The sequence below is a fragment of the Mobula hypostoma genome, chromosome 9 (genome assembly GCF_963921235.1).
Source record: "Mobula hypostoma chromosome 9, sMobHyp1.1, whole genome shotgun sequence".
In the NCBI taxonomy this organism is placed as follows: domain Eukaryota; kingdom Metazoa; phylum Chordata; class Chondrichthyes; order Myliobatiformes; family Myliobatidae; genus Mobula; species Mobula hypostoma.
The window spans coordinates 62380386-62399420 of NC_086105.1; the positions used below are offsets into that span (position 1 = coordinate 62380386).

A 19035-nucleotide genomic window follows, 5' to 3' on the forward strand; every position below is an offset into this window, starting at 1 on the left:
TGAAAAATTGTACTTAGTCACCCAGGGCACAAGAGTAGTAGCTGCCAGAAGTGTCATCCTTGCACATTTATTTCCATTGACTTAAAAAAGTCAAATGTGGAGGAGATGAGCACAAATTACTGAAACTTTTGCACATACAGTAGTTGTAGCAACAGCAACCAAATCCAAATTTCTCTCATATTATGACATTTCACAATTTTTAGTATCCCTTGTGGTATGTTAAGTTTCAATGATAAAGAAAATAAGATTTTATTTAATCACATTTTTATTACTCAGTTCTTTAATTATGATAATCCATCACATCACAGAACCTCACTAGTAAACAACAAGAATTTAAGAATGATGTTGGCTAACTCACTTTCCAAATCTCCTGTTCTATTTCCAACTACAATAATGTGGTCTTTCATGAATAGTCTACTCAGAATACTGTACACAAAAAACCTCAATTTAAAAAATCTGGGATAGACCTATTGCCTTATGGCAATGTACACCAGCAGAGAAACATGCCCTTTACATCAAGCCATCCCAGTATTCTTTCTAATCCCATGTTTTTTGGGCAGCAATGGTTTTGGAGAGTTCGATGCAGCCAGGATGAATGATGCCAAGCAAATGACCTTTTCTGAAACCACTTTGGTTCTTGAAGGTGGTACCAAAATGTTAATGTCACGCTCAAATGTAGACTGTTTGCAAGTCATTATTGGCCTGCAGACTGAGGAAGATTTGGCACGGGTTTTGGCAGATGAGATCCTGTTAATAGGTGGATATTTACTTCCTTGCCGTACCATTAATGAACTTGGCTGTGGAGGAAGGTCACGTTTGCAAGTGTGTATATTTGAAGCCAATCTCCAGTTGACCAAATTCTCCTGTTCCAAAATAGTATCTTCTTTATCCTGCTCACATAAGACATCAGCCCTTAAGTTAGAACACACATCTCTTTGTGTCTTGTCTATCATTTCTACAGACTTTAAACTGGTTACTGTCTGGCTACTGGTTTGATGTTTGCCAGCTGATAATCTTGATTTAAGTTTGTTCTTCGGTGTTTGATGCTGCTTGTAAGTGAAACGAGGACTGGTCAGCCCATTTTCCTCTGATGTTGGTACACTTAAGGAATTTCCAAGGGTTGAGGCTGCTGGCCTCTTAAAGAAAGTAAAATCCTTGTGGATTTGTAATTCTGCACTTTTCAGAAACCTATGACAAAAAGAAAATTTGTGAGGTCAGGAATTTATATGCAGTTAATGACCAACCAAATCTATATATTTCATACCTTCGAACTTCCATTGTTAGGTGATGACTGGAACCCAGCATCTTGGTTAGAAGGTCAAATGACTGGCGTAAACATTCTACTGCCCTCTTTTTAGCCCTATAACTTACATCACTTTGTAGAAGTTTACCTAATTAGAAAAGTAATTGCATATGAATATTTGTACAAAACACAGATTTTATCTCTATATTCAGCATGAATTGATTTGCCTGTCTCCTCCATAGCCATATCTGCGAAATTTGTTTTATTACCTTTAAATTGTTAATGAATATAATTCCAGGAAAGGAAGTCAAAAAAGAAAAGAACATTAGCTTCGGATGCTCTCTCTTCAATAGTTTATAACCCAAATACCAAACAATGAAAGAGTTAACATGTGAGGAGGGTTTGATGACTCCAGGCCTGCACCCACTGGAGTTTAGAAGAATGAGGAGGGATCTTATTGAATATTGAAAGGCCCAGACAAAACCCTCCATCATCACCCTCCTCCTTCTGGTGGAAATAGTCCTCACACGTAACAACTCAAAACCCATGGGCACCTACATGAGTCCCAGCTGTGCCTGCCTTTTTGTTGGTTACACGGAACAGACCATGTTCCAAGCCTTCACTGAGTAAGACTCCTCATAACTTTCTGCGTGACATTGACGACTGCATTGGTGTGCTGCTTTGTGCACCCACGCTGAGCTGTCAATTTCATCAACTTTGTCCCCAACTTCCACCCTGCCCTTAAATCTACATGATCCATTTCTAACACCTCTCTCCCCTTTCTCAATAACTGTCTCCATCTCTGGGGACCAATACCTTTTATAAACCTACTGACACTCAGAGCTTTCTTAATACTTCTTCCCACCTGTCACAGGTAAAAATGCCATTCCTTTTTCACAGTTCCTTCATCTCTATGTCTCAACTCCTCTTCTGTACCAGTTCAATTCAAACATCTTTCATAATTTTATCGACCTCCATTTTAAACAATTCTTTTTAGATTAGATTATGAAGACACATAGTCTTCTTTTATTGTCATTTAGTAATGCATGCATTAAGAAATGATACATTATTTCCTCCAGTGTGATATCACAAAACACAGGACAGACCAAGACTGAAAAAACTTACAAAACCACATAATTATAACATATAGTTACAACAGTGCACAATACCATAACTTGATGAACTAGTTCATGAGCACAGTAAAGTTCAAAGTTTCTCAAATGTCCCACATCTCATGCAGATGGGAGAAGGAAGAAAAACTCTCCCTGCCATGCTGACCACAATCCGACTCTGAGTCATCCAAAAGCTTCGAGCTTTGATCAGCTCTCCGACACCAATTACTGAGCACCATCTCTGTCCGAACGATTTTTATGATCATTACTGCTTGATTCACTCAATCTTTCATCTCCACCCTCTCACAGACCTTCCCTTTTGCTCTATGCAGCCTTCCCCCAGTTTGCTACAGCTTAATACTTGTTTCCCTTCCAAAATTTCCCAATTTTGATGAAAGGCCACCCACCTAAAATGCTAAAATGACTGATCTGCTCTGTATTCTGAGGAAATACCTTCAGGACATAGATAAGGATGAATTTCTTTGGCCAGAAGGTAGTGAACCTGAGGACTTCATTGCCACAGATGACTGTGTTGGCAAAGTTATTTGGTATATTTAAAGCGGAGGTTGATAGGTTCATGACTAGTAAGCGTGTCAAAGGTTACGGGAAGAAGACAGGAGAATGGGGTTGAGGTGGGTAATGACGATAGAATGGCAGCCCACACTAAATAGGCTGAATGGCCTAATTTTGCTCCTACGTCTCGTGGTCTTGTAATTCTTATAAGTATATCCAGCATTTTCAAGATCATTTCAATCTGTCAGCTCTGTTGCTAGTTTGTATACATATATTTTAAATCAGTCAGTTCCATTAAATGACGTGGACAATTAATGAATTTGTAATGAAGCATCTTATACTTCAACTACAAACTGTATGATGTAATTATATTTGTACATGAAAAGAAAATGACATAATAAATATGCAGATATCAGACCTAGTTTAAAAATTGCAAGGGCTCTGTTAAGATTGATTTGATCTCTAATTAGAAGAGATGTGGCCAGCCGCATATTTTCCTCTTGAATTTTGATCACTTGTCTGTAAACCCCTTCGGCTTGATTCCTGTCAAAGCTATAAATAAAGAAAATACAATGTGAGTATATAGACACTTCTCTCTGTATATTCAAAGCACCCAGCAAATACCAACTATAGTAATAAAAAACATTCTCAAAATGTCTTTCCATGTATGTGTGTTTAATTTTTGATGGGCGAGCAAGTATTGCATTTCCACTTCTTTGTGTATTATTTGTCCTGCTTTCCTAGTTTGATGTTTAGAACAGAGTTGAACATGAGTTTCATTAGCTAGAGAGTGGTGAATCTGCGGAATTCATTGCCATAGACAGTTGTGGAGGCCAAGTCATAGGGTATACTGTACTTAAAGCAAGGTTGATAGGTTCTTGGTTGGTCAGCGCATCAAAAATTACAGGGAGAAGGCAGGAGAACGGAGTTGAGAGGGAAAATAAAACAGCCACGATCTCGATGGGCCAAATGGTCCAATTCTGCTCCTATTTTTATGATATTATGATCTATTTGAGAAATATTTCCTATTTTCATTCAGCAAAACCATTTAAAGGTGATATTGATTCAAGCTAAACTGCCCAGGCTCTTAAAATTCCATGCACCTGGCACTAGTTATTTGCAATGACTCAGGCAAGGTCTAAATTAACTTCATGAGAAATATTTTGATCTTCTTGAACACTACAGATTTGAGAGACCACATTGCCTCTCATTGTTTATAGTTCTTTTACCTTAATCATTAACTAAACCTGCATCAAAGGCACATTTAAATTAAGGTAAACCACTATCGAAGAGGTCAAGTAATTGTACTGTGAAGATATTTGTGGCCTTGAAGCATAAAATGAATTAAACATCCTATTGCCCTGGGGTCAATACCTAGAGGTCAGCGAAGTCCAGAGGGCAAAGCCAAAGGTTGAAGTCCAGAGGGTAGTGAGTCTGGAGGTGGAAGCCCAAAGGTCAAAGCCCCTTGGTCAACTTGTTCAGAGGTCAGAAGCCCATTGTCTGCAAGTCTCCAAGTCCAGGCCAGGGGCTAGAGACTGGACGCCTGATGTCTATGCATCTGAGAGTCCAGGGCCATTACTGGAGGCCTGGAAGCAGCGTGTCCTGGGATTAGAGGCAGAGATCTGTCTTTGTGTGAGAGTGGGAAAGGAGTTTACTTTGCTGTTGTTGGTTTGTTCTGTTTTGTTGTTGCTGTTGTTATTAGTTTTGTTGATGCTTGTGTAGTTCTGTTAAACATGCTGGGCATGCTATATTGATGTTGGAAAGTGTGGCAACACTTACAGGCTGCCCCCACCACATCCTCAGATTTTGTTGGTTGCTAACACAAATGACACATTTCACTGGATGCTTCAATGTACACATGATAAGTAAATCTGCATTTGAATTATAGCATGCCACAAACATTGCCTTAATGCCTCCTCCCATACTCTTGCTGTTCTAGGTGCCCAGTCCAGATAGAGAGAAGGAGTGGCAAAGAGATGTCGGCATTGACATGAGGACTGATTAGCATGGTGGGCTCGTATTGGGGCTCAGCAACTATCAAAGAGCAGGGAAAGTGGTGGGCAGAGGTGCAAATTGATTTGGGAATTCTTGAGCAGGATTCCCTAAAGGTTAACTTATAGGATCAGAATACAAGGACATCCTTTTAGAACAGGGATGAGAAGGAATTTCATTAATCAGAGGGTGGTGAATCTGTGGAATTCATTGCCACGTATGGCTGTGGAGGCCAAGTCATTGGGTATACTTAAAGCAAGGTCGATAGGTTCTTGATTAGTCAGGGCATCAAAGGTTATGAAGAGAAGGCAGGAGAATTAAGTTGAAAGGGAAAATAAATCAGTCGGTGGAATCTCAGAGCAGAGTTGGTGGGCTGAATGCTCTAATTGTGTTCCTATGTCTTGTGATCTTCTGTCTTATCCCACTTTCTTACTCCAGTCACTGCTGAAGAATATTCCTAGTGCTAGAGAAGAACAAAAGCTGCTTCTCGATAAGAGCTACAAAACAAGGTAAGATAATGATAAACACAAGAAAGTCTGCAAATGCTGAAAACCCAAAGCAACACACACAAAATGCTGGAGGAACTCAGCAGGGTAGGCAGCATCTATGGAAATGAACAAACAATGGACGTTTCCAGCTGAGACCGTTCTTCAGGACTGAGAAGAAAAGGGAAGATGCCAGAAGAAAACTGTGGGGGAGGAGAAGGAGGCCAGGAAGGAGGGGACAGTTGAATTCAGGTGGGTGGGAAAGATCAAGGGCTGGAAAAGGGAAAATCTAATAGGAGAGGAGAGTCGAACAGAGGAGAAAAGGAAGGAGGAGGGGAGTCGGGGGAAGTAACAGGCAGGTAAGAAGAGAGTGGACCATAGGAGAAAGGGACAGAGGGGAGGACTCACCATGAAGTAATAGGCAGGTGAAAAGTAAAAAGTCAGAGTGGGGAATAGAGGGGGGAGGGTAGATTTTGTTTTACCGAAGGAGAAATCAATATTCATGCCATCAGGTTGGAGGGTACCCAGATGGAATATAAGATGTTGCTCCTCGACCAAGGGAAGGTAGCCTCATCTTGACACAGGAGGAGGCAATGGACCGACATGTTGGAACAGAAATAGGAATTGGAATTAAAATGTTTGGCAACCAGTGTGCTTAGAGAAAAAAGACTGCAGATGTTGGAATCTGAAGCAACAAACAATCTGCTGGATGAAATCAGTGGGTCGAGCAGCATCTGTGGGATGAAAGGAATTTTCGACTTTTTACATGGAGCCCCTGTGTAAGGACAGGATGCTTATGTTGGTTCTGTTGTTCCCCTCTGCTCCAGGAAAACCATTTCACCCATTGACTTTTTTCAAATTACCACTACCAATAAAGGTATATGAAACATAGAAAAACTACAGCACAATACAGGCCCTTTGGCCACCAAAGCTGTGCCAAACATGTACTTACTTTCGACATTACCTAGGGTTACCCATAACCCTCTATTTTTTCTAAGCTCCGTACACCTATCCAGGAGTCCTTTAAAAGACCTTATCGTTTCCACCTCCGCTGGCAGCCCATTCCACACACTCACCACTCTCTGCATAAAAAACTTACCTCTGACACCTCCTCTGTACCTACTTCCAAGCACCTTAAAACTGTGCCCTCTCATGATAGCTATTTCAGCCCTGGGAAAAAGCCTCTGACTATCCACACAATCAATGCCTCTCATCATCTTGTACCCCTCTATCAGGTCACCTCTCATCCTCAATTGCTCCAAGGAGAAAAGGCCAAGTTCACTCAACCTATTCTTGTAAGGCATGCTCCCCAATCCAGGCAACATCCTTGTAAATCTCCTCTGCATCTTTTCTATAGTTTCCACACCCTTTCTGCAGTGACATGACCAGAAGTGAGCACAGTACTCCAAGTAGGGTCTGACCAAGGTCCTATATAGCCGTAAAATTACCTCTTTGCTCTTAAACTCAATCCCACGATTGATGAAGGCCAATGCACCATAACCCTTCTTAACCACAGAGACAACCTGCGCAGCAGCTTTGAGTGTCCTATGGACTCGGACCCCAAGATCCCTCTGATCCTCCACACTGTCAAGAGTCTTACCGTTAACACTATATTCTGCCATCATATTTGACCTACCAAAATGAACCACCTCACACTTATCTGGGTTGAACTCCATCTGCCACTTCTCAGCCCAGTTTTGCATTCAATCAATGTCCTGCTGTAACATCTGACAGCCCTCCACACTATCCACAACACCCCCAACCATTGTCTCATCAGCAAATTTACTAACCCATCCCTCCACTTCCTTATCAAAGTCACTTATAAAAATTACGAAGAGAAGGGGTCCCAGAACAGACCCTTGAATCACACCACTGGCCACCGACCTCCATGCAGAATATGACCCATCTACAACCACTTTTTGCCTTCTGTGGGCAAGCCAATTCTGGATCCACAAAGCACGGTCCCCTTGGATCCCATGCCTCCTTACTTTCTCAATAAGCCTTGCATAGGGTACTTTATCAAATGCCTTGCTGAAATCCATATACACTACATCTACTGCTCTACCTTTATCAATGTGTTTAGTCACATCGTCAAAAAATTCAATCAGGCTTGTAAGGCACAACCTGCCTTTGACAAAGCCATGCTGACTATTCCTAATCATATTATGCCTCTCCAAATGTTCATAAATCCTGCCTCTCAGGATCTTTTCCATCAATTTACCAACCACTGAAGTAAGACTCACTGGCCTATAATTTCCTGGGCTATCTCTACTCCCTTTCTTGAATAAGGGAACAACATCTACAACCCTCCAATCCACCGGAACTACTCCCATCCCCATTGATGATGCAAAGATCGTTGCCAGAGCCTCAACAGTCTCCTCCCTCGTCTCCCACAGTAGCCTGGGGTACATCTCATCCGGTCCCAGAGACTTATCCAACTTGATGCTTTCCAAAAGCTCCAGCACATCCTCTTTCTTAATGTCTATATGGTCAAGCTTTTCAATCCACTGCAAGTCATCCCTACAATCGCCAAGATCCTTTTCTGTAGTGGATACTGTAACAAAGTATTCATTAAGTACCTCAGCTATCTCCTCTGGTCCCGCACACACTTTCCCACTGTCACACTTAATTGGTCCTATTCCCTCACATCTTATCCTCTTGCTCTTCACATACTTGTAGAATGCCTTGGGTTTTCTTTAATCCTGCTCACCAAAGCCTTCTCATGGCCCCTCCTGGCTCTCCTAAGTTCATTCTTAAACTCCTTCCTGCTAGCCTTATAATCTTCTAGATCTCTATCATTACCTAGCTTTTTGAAACTCTCGTAAGCTTTTCTTTTCTTCTTGACTAGATTTTCAACAGCCTTTGTACACCACGGTTCCTGTATGCTACCATCCTTTCCCTGTCTCATTAGAATGTACCTATGCAGAATGCTACTCAAATATACCCTGAACATTTGCCACATTTCTGCCATTCATTTCCCTGAGAACAGCTTTTCCCAATTTATGCTTCCAAGTTCCTGCCCGATGGCTTCATATTTCCCTTTACTTCAGTTAAATGCTTTCCTAACTTGTCTGTTCCTATCCCTCTCCAATGCTGTGGTAAAGGAGATAGAATTGTGATCACTATCTCCAAAATGCTCTCCCATTTTGTTGGTTGACATTACTTTTCTGCAATCTTATTTATTGTGCCTTCAAATGAGCCTTAGTTTTCTGGAATTCATTCTACAGCTTAGGAGGAGACTTACTAGTGCTTTACTTTAAAATATCTGATAAACAAAAGGCAGATACTGGAAATGTGGATTATAACGGAAAATAGAAATATTCAGCAATTCAGACAGCATCAGTAGAGAGAGAAACAGTAATATTTCATGATGATAACTTTTCATGAAAGTTTAGGACTATACAATAAAGACCTTTCTGTAATACCACATTGAATTTTGGCTACAAGAATTTTAACACCTGCTTGAAAATAGAAGAATTACATGAATGGCAGCGATTACCTTTCCGATTTCTCTGAACAGGACAACAGATCTCCTAAGTGTTCCAATATCTCACCAACAAGGGGATGTAATTCACCATACCATTTCTGCCTGATATTCAAAGCTTCTTGGAAACATTGTTCAGCCACAGAAAATTTACCTACATGTATCCTAAGAACACAGAGAAATTATTTTAATCAAAAATTTTTAAAGGATGGTCAAGATTAATTATTTTCTAAGAAATAGACTTTGTGGGGCGCATGGCAGCGTAGTGGTTAGCGCAATGCTTTACGATGCCAGCTGTAAGACCAGGGTTCAATTCCCTCTGCTGTCTGCAAGGTATTTATACATTATCCCCGTGACCATGTGGGTTTCCTCCAGTTGCTCTGATTTCCTCCCACACTCCGAAGAGGTCTGGTTCAGGTAAGTAAATTGCAGGTGTATGGTAACATAACTGATGGAAATGTACATAATTCACAACCAACGACATTGATTTGGGGTTTCACTTTAAGAGGCTGGTCTGATGTAATTATGTCAAGGGTTTTTAGCACGCTTTGAGTTCAGTTTTTTGGTGTTCAATAAATGAGTTGCTACGGCTTTCCTGAAACATAAAAAAGCCACCGCCATTTTATTTGCGGAAACCTATATTGGTGACCCTGATGCTCTAGGATGATTGCAGTTATTGAACATGTCAGCCAATGCAGTCAGTTTCAAACTGCCAAAGTAATGGGAGCAAAATGCTATCCCTTGGTTTGTACAAGCTGAGGCTCAATTTGCACTTCAAGAAATCTCCGCCAACACCACCAGATATTTCTTAGTAGTAGCATCGTTCGGTGGTGACTCTGCTTAAACACAATAAATACCAATCGCTGAAAGTTCACCTTTTACAGAATATTAGACTGCCAGACTCTGAGCACGTCAAACAGTTTTCTCCTTGCCCAGCCTCGGTGATGGTAAGCTTTCGGAGCTAATGGACCACGTTTTCTCTACTGGGAAATTACCATCCTTGTTTTATTTATAAAGAATTCTTCATGCAGCAAATGCCTGATCAAGATCGCGTAGCCCTTGCTAATGCATCATTGTAAGACTTCAGGGAGCTTGCTAAAATGGCTGATGGTCTACACTCAGCTGGGCAGTGAGGCATCATTCCTCCTCTTTTCCCCAGCTCAATATGCTCGGTCAGCAAGGCCCCCAACATAAGGATACCTGTGCCTGTGAAACAGAGGACGCCAGGCCTGTGCTTTTACCATGCTTGTTTTGGTAGGAGCACTAGAAAGTACCAGTCGCCTTGCAGCTTCGACAGTGCCAGCACATCAGTACATCAGAAGTCTGAAAACACTGTGGGGTTCAGCTACCAGGGACATCTACTGTTCATTACGGACACCTGTTCAGGGCAATGTTTCTTGTGTGACACGGGTGCTCAAGTGAGTGTACTGTCAGCATCATCTATTGATGAGAAGGCAAAGAGCGAGGAAACCTCACTAGAGGCTGCCAATGGCAGCAAGATCCAGACTTACAGGACATGAAGGGTGACACTCTGCTTCAGTGGGCAACATTACATATGGGACTTTGTCCTGGCTAAAATGGCTAGACCTCTGCTTGGTGCAGATTTCCTGTGTGCCCAAGGACTGGTAGTTGATCTTAAGAACTGCTGGCTTGTGGATGTCAAGGCCTTTGGGTCGTTACCCTGCTCCTCCAATAAGTTGCCCACAACGACTCTGTCAAGCGCGTGCACCACCACATGTGAGTTTACTTGACTGCTGGATGAATTCCCAAACCTCATCAAGCCCACATTCTCCACGACAGTCACAAAACACGAGGTCGAGCACCACATTCCCACAACTGGTCCCCCAGTCCATGTCCACATGTGTAGACTGGATCCAGAAAAGCTGGCAACTGTGAAGACTGAGTTTGCCAATGTGCAAAGACTTGGCATTGTATGATGGTCGAATATCCCTTGGTCTCACCCCTCCATAGGGTTCCTAAGTTTGATGCTGGTTGCCGTCCATGTGGTCGGCCTTAATGAAGTCATCACCCCGATCGCTACCCGATCCCAGAATCCAATACTTTTCAGCACATTTAGCCAGAAAGTCAGTTTTTTCCCAAATCAGTTTAATTAGGGGCTACCATCAGGTGCCTGTGTGCTTGGAAGACATTCCCAAGATGGCTGTGATAACCCCATTTGGCCTCTTTGAGTTTCTGCGCATGCATTTGGGCTAATAAATGCATCACAGACTTTCCATCAGCTGATAGACTCTTATATTAAAAGACTTGGATTTTCTTTTAGTTTACCTGAATGAATACTTGTTACCAGGGCATCCAAGTCCAAACATGTATCTATCTCCGCACATTTTTTGAGTGCTTAAGCCAACACAGGTGGATTATTAACCCTGCTAAATGCCAGTTTATTTGAACATTGACTTTCTTGGCAAATGCATCTCCGCAGAAGGTGCGAAACCCCTCCCATCGAAAGTAGCCACTCTTATGAATTTAGTAGCACTACTAAAAAACTACAGGAATTTTCAGGCAGGGTGAACTTCTATCACGGTTTCATTCCATGAGCTGCTGAACTTATGCTTCCCCAGTATAGTGTGCTTAAAGGCAATATACCTAATCAAGTGCTTTACTGGTCAGGGAACATGACCAGGACATTTGGTGACCCTAAATGAGCTCTTTCCAATGTGACCCTACTGGCACACCCACTCCCCAAAGCACCTATAGCCATTACTACTGGTGCTTCAGACTATGCTGTGGGTGCTGTGCATGAACAGTTGGTCTGTTTGACTGTGAGCTTCTCGGTCTCTATCTGGCTGTCTGTCATTTTTGTTTTCTTCTAGAGGGTTGCCATTCTGTTGACCACAAATCCCTCATGCACGTGAAGGCCAAAATGTCAGACCCCTGATCTGCATGACAGGAACGCCACTTGGCCTACATATCAGAGTTCACAACTAATATACAAATGTCAAGGGGAAAAATAATACCTTGGCTGATTGCCTCTCACGGCCAGCCATCGGGGCCATGCACATGGGGTTGATTTTGCTGCATGGCAGCTGACCAAACCACTGACAATGAGGTCCAAGCTTACAGAACTACAGTCACAGGCTTGTGGTTAGCTGTCATTAAGCTTGGGGAAGCTGGTTTCTCTCCTGTGCGATGTCTCAACCAACTGCCCTTGCCTCATCATGCCTGCAAACTGGAGGCGGACTGTTTTTGAGACCATCCATGGCCTCTCACATCTGGGCCAGAAAGCCTCACAGAAACTGGTTACACTGGTAGCATGGCCTTCAAAAGGAGGTGCGTGATTAGACTGCAGCCTGTCTGGAATGTTAGCAGGCAAAAATTAACCGTCATGTCCAGACACCATTGGCTCCTTTTGAGGTCCCTTAGCGAAAGTTTGACTATGTCAATGTGGACCTTGATGATTCTCCTTCCCCCTCCTGTGGTTTCACGCACCTCCATACCATGGTGGACCTCACCATCTGGTGACCAGAAGTCATCCCCCTAGCATCAACGAAGACCGCAATCATGGCTTAATCATTCATCAACACCTGAGTTGCTCGGTTTGGTACCCCATCGATATTTCCTCTGACCGCAGTACCCAATTCATATCAAACCTCTGGGCTGCGATGGACCAGGACCTCAGTGTTAGGCTACATCACACCATGGTGTATCACCCGCAGTCCAATGACCTATGCAAGCAGTTTCACTGCTCCTTAAAGGCTGCTCTAATGACTTCCCTGACTGCTGAGTGTTGGCATGATTGTCTCTCGTGGGTTCTGCTGGGGCTCAGAACAGCTCCAAAAGAGAACCTGCAGTCATCTGTGGCTGAGTTGGTCTACGGACGAGTGCAAGGTGATTTCATTCCTGATGCCATGACTGCTGGGTCGCCTACTCAACAGCATTCCACCCTCCACAGTAAACTCAATTCCTTTTCACCTATTCCTACCTCCCATCATGGCGTACAGCACTTATGGGTTCCTGTCAGCCTGCATTCTGCCTTGTTTGTGTGTGTCCACTATGATGCACACCAACATCCCCTTAGGCCCCCGTACAATGGCCCGTTCCATGTTTTGGAACAGGAAGAAAAGACTTCTATCATAGATAAGAGAGGTAAACCTGAATGTATTTCACTAGATTGCCTTAAACCAGCCCACCAAGATTTGGAGGATTCCACTACCATGCCCCTGCCATCACAACATGACCATGAGCATGTCATCGCACCTTTGGGCAGCAGAGGCACCTGCTGTTCCTCCATCCCTGGAACATAGGACTCAAACCAGGCAGCTCGTCCGAGCTTTGGACAGGCTCACAAGGCCGGTTTTAGTGAATTCTGGGGGACCTGTGTAGGATAACATAATTCATGGAAGCGTACATAATTCACAACCACTGATATTGAGTTGGAGTTTTACTTTAAGAGGCTGATCTGATGTGATGACATAATTACATAAAGGGTTTTCGGCGCTCTTTGAGTTGAATAAATGAGTTGCTTCCGCTTTTCTGAAACATAAAATGCCTCTGCCATTTTATTTGTGAAAACCTACACAGGCATGCTATGTTGGTGCAAGAAGTGTGGTGATACTTGCAGGCTACCCTGCACAATCCTCACTGATTTGACTTGATCCAAACTATGTATTTCACTGTACATTTTGATGTACTGTACATGTGACAAATAAATTCTTTTATCTCTCTTTGATCCAAAGAGAAGAAAAAACTGAATGGTTTATTGATATAATCTTAAAGAAAGCTTTCATAATGCCTTTAAACATTGGACATTTCAAGCACAGTACAACCAGTAAGTTAGTTTAGAAGTAGAGTTTTTACTGTAGTGAGGGAAATGTGATAACCAATTTTCACAGATCAAGCTAAAATTAAAATAATTTACAATAGGATAATGGCAATTAAGTCAAATGATTAATTTTCTTCAAGTGAGGCCCTCCATTGGTGTCAGAGTCAACCATGGATGTTACATCCCAGCTGTCTACGTGATGTGCAAGCCGGGGCAGTACGATATGGAGAGCAACCCCATGCAGCAGGCTCCTCCTCTCAGCAGCTGATGAATCTAAAGGAACAGTAGAGATCGATACACCCTGGCACCAGCGGCATCACGAGAGTTGCCAGTAAATGTTGAACTCAACGTAGGACTGCCTTAGGATCTCCAGCTCTGGTCCTTTCCTCGTGGTTTACTCTTGAAGCCTTCTCCATGAGTGGGTATAGCCGCAAGGCAGCAAAGGTTTGAGATTAGAGTTTTCCTTCCTCTAGATGAGCTTTCAACCACGGCTAATAAGCCACATCTGCCCCAAACAACTGATCTAAAGGCACCAGTAACCTCCCTATGCTCCTTCTCCTGTCAGTAGATATGGTTCCGCTGGGCCAAGAGCCACATGTGAAGACTAGGAGTTGGACTTGGTAGTCAGGGGCTATTTGAGACATACGCCATTTGGACCATTTAATAGGTAGTGGGAGCTTATCCCCACTACCTCCCCCAGCTATGACAACCTTAAGGAACCGTGATTAAATATCAATTTCTGTGATGAGGAAATATTTATTCACAATTGTGTGCATTTTTCTGAATATGTATTATAATTACTCTTATCATTTATATTTTTATGCATTTTAATGTTAATGCTAAAACCCATCAAGATTTGTATGCTAAACAATATTATTGGAGATTTTGATGTAATTGCACATAATAGTTCTGTCATGATTCACTTCTGAGGCATGTTACAGACAAATGTAGTCCCAGGGCTAGATTAAAAAGGAATTTACTGCCTCATTTACAAATCATTACTAATAACTAATATAGCATGGCCCGAAAATTACTCACTAATTTGAATTAAGCAGTGTAAATTATACATCAAAGTGTGACCTTCAGGCTAAACAGTTGTCACATAATTTAAATAAAGCAAATCTGAATTGAGGAGTAGGTGTACAATGTGTCTGAACAGTCCTTTTAACTGAATTTTCCACAAAGATGTAAAGAGAAATATAAAATAACTCAAGTGAAAAGTAATACCACTAAAAATAGTAACCTTTCAGTTTTATATGTCTGCTTGTGACAAGTTACAAGCTACAACAGAAATCTAAACAGAAAATTTTATAAATAGGCAATCTCCCCAATGGGTCTATCTTGTCACAATGTAATCATGTAATAAATAGTATATTTATTTAGCAATACAGCACAGAATAGGCTCTTCCGGTCCTTCGAGCTGCGCCACCCAGCAACCCCTGACAACCCCAATTTCACCCTAACCTAATCATGGGACAATTTACAATGACTAATTAACCTAACCGGTACTTCTTTAAACTATGTGGAAGGAAAGCAGAGCTCCTGGCAGGAACCCACACATTCCACGGGGAGGATGTATAGACTCCTTACACATTGACGCCAGAATTGAACGCCGAACTCCGTTGCCCTGAGCTGTAATAGCTTCTCACTAACCGCAAGGCTACCATGACACCCTAAATATGACAGGTTGTAAGCAAGTAAAGAGACTTGGTAAAAGAGGGAGGAAGGAAAAAGAACAACAGGTTTATGTTACCATATAATGAGGGATTTAAAAGATTAAAAGGTTAATAGTATCAGGCAAATATGTAAGTAATTGGAAGTACCATGTCTCTGCAAGTTCCATAGAGTAAAAGGAAGTGCTGATTATTCCCACAGGGTTATATGATTTAAAAAAACAAGAATAAGATTATGATTATATTTCCAAGACTAAAATGATAGCATTCCCAAATCTAGAGCCCCTGTGACTAAGGAGCAAAAAATATAGAATGTGGAAGTAGACATTGGACACAAAGCTCCGCATGACTAAAAGGCAAGAGATGTAGAGAGAGTGGAAATCAAATTCTAAAGGATATTCAGAAGACTAAGAAAGTACATAAGAAAAGCAGATAAAATCAAAAACCATCAAAATGTTATATAATTACATAAAGAACTGGAAGATAACTAAGAAAGGAGAAAGTTCTGAGACGTAGTATGTTGCAGAGACTGATGAATACCTGACTTCATAAAAGAGGGAAGAATGCAGATGTAGTTATGGAGAATGGCACGAGGTACCTAGATCAAACAAAGACACAGAAAGAGAAAATGTAAAAGGTTTAGCATCTTTAAAAGTGGATGAATGTCCAGCACTGGGTGGATTGTTTTCCTTAGACTGTTTTGAGAGTGTCTGCTTCATTTTCCAGTGCTCTCCAGTTACCGAAAAATTAGATAAACTCACTGGAGTTTAGAAGAATGAGGGAGATCTCACTGAAACCTACCAAGCATTGAAGGGCCTAAATAGAATGGGTGTGGAGAGGATGTTTCCTATAATGGGGGAGTCTGGGACTAGAGGACACAGCCTCAGAATAGAAGAAATGTGAAGAGATTTCTTTAGCCAGAGGGTGGTAAATCTGTGGAATTCATTCCCACAGACAAATGAGGAGGGAATATTTAAAATGTAGGGGAGTTTGATAGGTTCTTAATTAACAAGGGCTTCAAAGGTTACAGGGAGAAGGCAGGAGAATGGGGTTGAGAGAGATAATAAATTAGCCATGATGGAATGGCGGAGCAGACTCAATGGGCCGAATGGCCTAATTCAGCTCCAATGTCTTATGGTATTTGTTAAGGGAAAAATGTGAACAATCATTTTTTGACAAGAGAGCAGAGGGCCGAGAGAAACAAGAGAATTGGTAGTCATTATATATGGTCTATGTCTATTTTATCAAGGATTTTGATAAGTTCTATATTAAACTGACCAGAAAAGTAAAAGCACATGAACACAAAGTGAAATTGAATCAAAAGTGGCTTAGTGACAACATGCAAGGATGTGATGGCCAGTAGTTATTTCGGAGATTAAAGGCTTTTCATAGTGAGGTTTTCCAGAGCCTTGTGTCAAGTGCCTTTCTCTTTGTGTTTTATACAAATGATTTAGACAGCATATGAGCCATGATTAATAGAGTATCAGATGATATAAAAGTTGGCCATGTGATGAAAGTGAGGAAGAAAGTCTCTTCTGCAGGGAACTGTCAATGAGCTAGTCCGGCTAAGTCCGGTAATGCAACATCTTTAGGAAAGCAAATAAAACAAGAGAAAAAATATAGAGAAGAATACTGAGAAGCTTAGTGGAGAAACCTTGATATTTATGTCCAGAGATATACAGTATTATGTCCAGATTAAGGGCCATGGTAGAGCAGTGGTTAGTGCAATGCTATTACAGCATGGGGCATCGGAGTTCGGAGTTCATTTCCAGCGTCCTCCGTAAGCAAGACTAAACGTTCCTTCCTGTCTGCACATAGGTTTCCTCAAAGTGTTTCAGTTTCCTACCACAATCCAAAGATGTATCATTTAGTGAGTTAATCGGTCATTGTAAGTTGCCCTGTGATTAAGCTAGGGTTAAATTGATGGGCTGCTGGGCGGCACAGCTTGGTGAACTGGAAGGGCTTGTTCCACACTGTATCTCTAAATAAAATAATAATGCTTGAAAATAGCAAGACAGATGAATATAATGGTTAAGAAAACATTTCATTGTCAATCCTGGAATGTTGTGTTGTCTCATTATAGAAAGGATGTGGAAGCTTTAGAGAGAATGCAGAGGATATTTACCAGGAGGCAGCCTAGATTAGAGAGCGTGTCTTATGAGGATAGGTTGAACGAGCTTGGGCTTTTCTCTTTGGAGCAAAGGAGAATGGCTTGTTCGAAGTCTACAAGATGATAAGAGACAAAGATCAAGTGGATAGTCAGTGACTTTTTTCAAGGGCAGATATGGCTAACATGATTGGGCACGATTTTGAAGTGATTCCAGTAAAGAATAAGGGGAATGTCAGAGGAAAGTTTTTTTTTACATTGAGAGTACTGAGTGTATGGAACACCCTGGCAGGGATGGTGGTAGAGGCAGATACGTTAGGGGAATTTAAGAAGCCCTAAGATGGATGACAGAAAAATGAAGGATTCTTTAGGAGAGAGGAGGTAGATTGATTTTAGAGTAGGTTTAAAATTGGCACAACATTGTGGGCTGAGGGGGTTGCACTACTCTGTGGTGTTCTGGTTCTATTCTGTGCACAAAATGAAACAGAGGGATCATGCTACTAGCACTGCATAAGCACTTGTCTGTCCACTGCTAGACTACTCCTTACAGTTCTGAAGTCTGGAAGCTGGGAGATCTACAGTACCAAGCAAAAGTCTTCCACACCCTAAACTCTTTATATAGATTTTGTTTTAGATTTTTTTTTTACTTCTCCATTAGTGTGTTGGTAGAAAAGAGCAGTTTAGATTTCCAAACATTCATTTTCCAAAAAAAAATGTTACAAAGAAATTTTAGTATTTCATTTAAGAAAGTAACATGGTAATTAATAGACCGCTTTTGAAGTAAAAACTTGATTACTTTGTAGGTATACAGTTCAGTGTATGATTAAACAAAGATAAAAAAAAAGGTGCTAATGATCAATGACATAAATAGTTGAATGCACTAAACTGGTAAACTGAAACAAGAAACGGATGTAGAAGGAATCAAACAATGGCGAAGGACAACCAAACTAAAAGATAGGTGGTGGTAATGCACCTTTTTAGTTGTTCTGCCGAAGAAGAACAACTGAAAGGTGAGGGTGTCAGATGTGACAGTTTAACCTTCAAATCATCCATTTTTACACCATGGCAAGAGTGAGCATAGCAACAAGTCACAAGGTGATCATTCTGTATCAGCAAGGTCTCTCCTAAGCAGAAATTTCATGGCAGACAAGAGTTTTAAGATGTGCTGTCCAACTCTTCTGAAGAAGCACAAAGAAACGGGCAAGGCTGGCAACCAGAAACATAGTGGTCAGCCACGTAAACTGAGTGCAACAGACAAGAGATACGTCAAACTGATGTCCCTTCTAAATCTGAAAAAGTCCAGCACTGCTATCAGCTCTGAACTCACAGAAACCACTGGAACCCAAGTACATCCCTCTACATTCTGGAGAAGTCTTGCTAGAAGTGGCCTTCATGGAAGAATTGCCACAAAAAGCCATTCCTCCAAAGTGGAAACAAAGCCAAGAGACTTGCCTGCACACAAAAACACATGGGCTGAGGTGTTGAGCAATGGCAGCAAGTGCTCTGGACTGATGAGTCAAAATTCAGCATTTTCAGCTCAAACAGGAAGCAGTTTATCATAGAACAGCTCGACAGCATTAACATGGATGAGTGTCTGCAGCCAAAAGTGGAGCACAGTGTTTCCTGCAGATTTGGAGCTACAGTTC

At 41.7% G+C, this 19035-nt stretch overlaps 1 protein-coding gene across 1 annotated transcript in view; it reads right to left on the bottom strand.

Annotated features, from left to right (window-relative positions):
• Positions 1-267: 267 nt before the first annotated feature.
• The window catches only part of ttc41 (tetratricopeptide repeat domain 41), a 101371-nt gene continuing 82603 nt past the window's right edge, over positions 268-19035 (bottom strand). The window contains exons 13-16 of the mRNA XM_063058395.1: positions 8845-8994; positions 3287-3420; positions 1265-1391; positions 268-1188 (exon numbers count right to left, since the gene is read on the bottom strand). Of these exons, the coding sequence (XP_062914465.1) occupies positions 516-1188; positions 1265-1391; positions 3287-3420; positions 8845-8994 (1084 nt within the window). The 3' untranslated portion in view covers positions 268-515. The remainder of the gene's footprint in view (positions 1189-1264; positions 1392-3286; positions 3421-8844; positions 8995-19035) is intronic.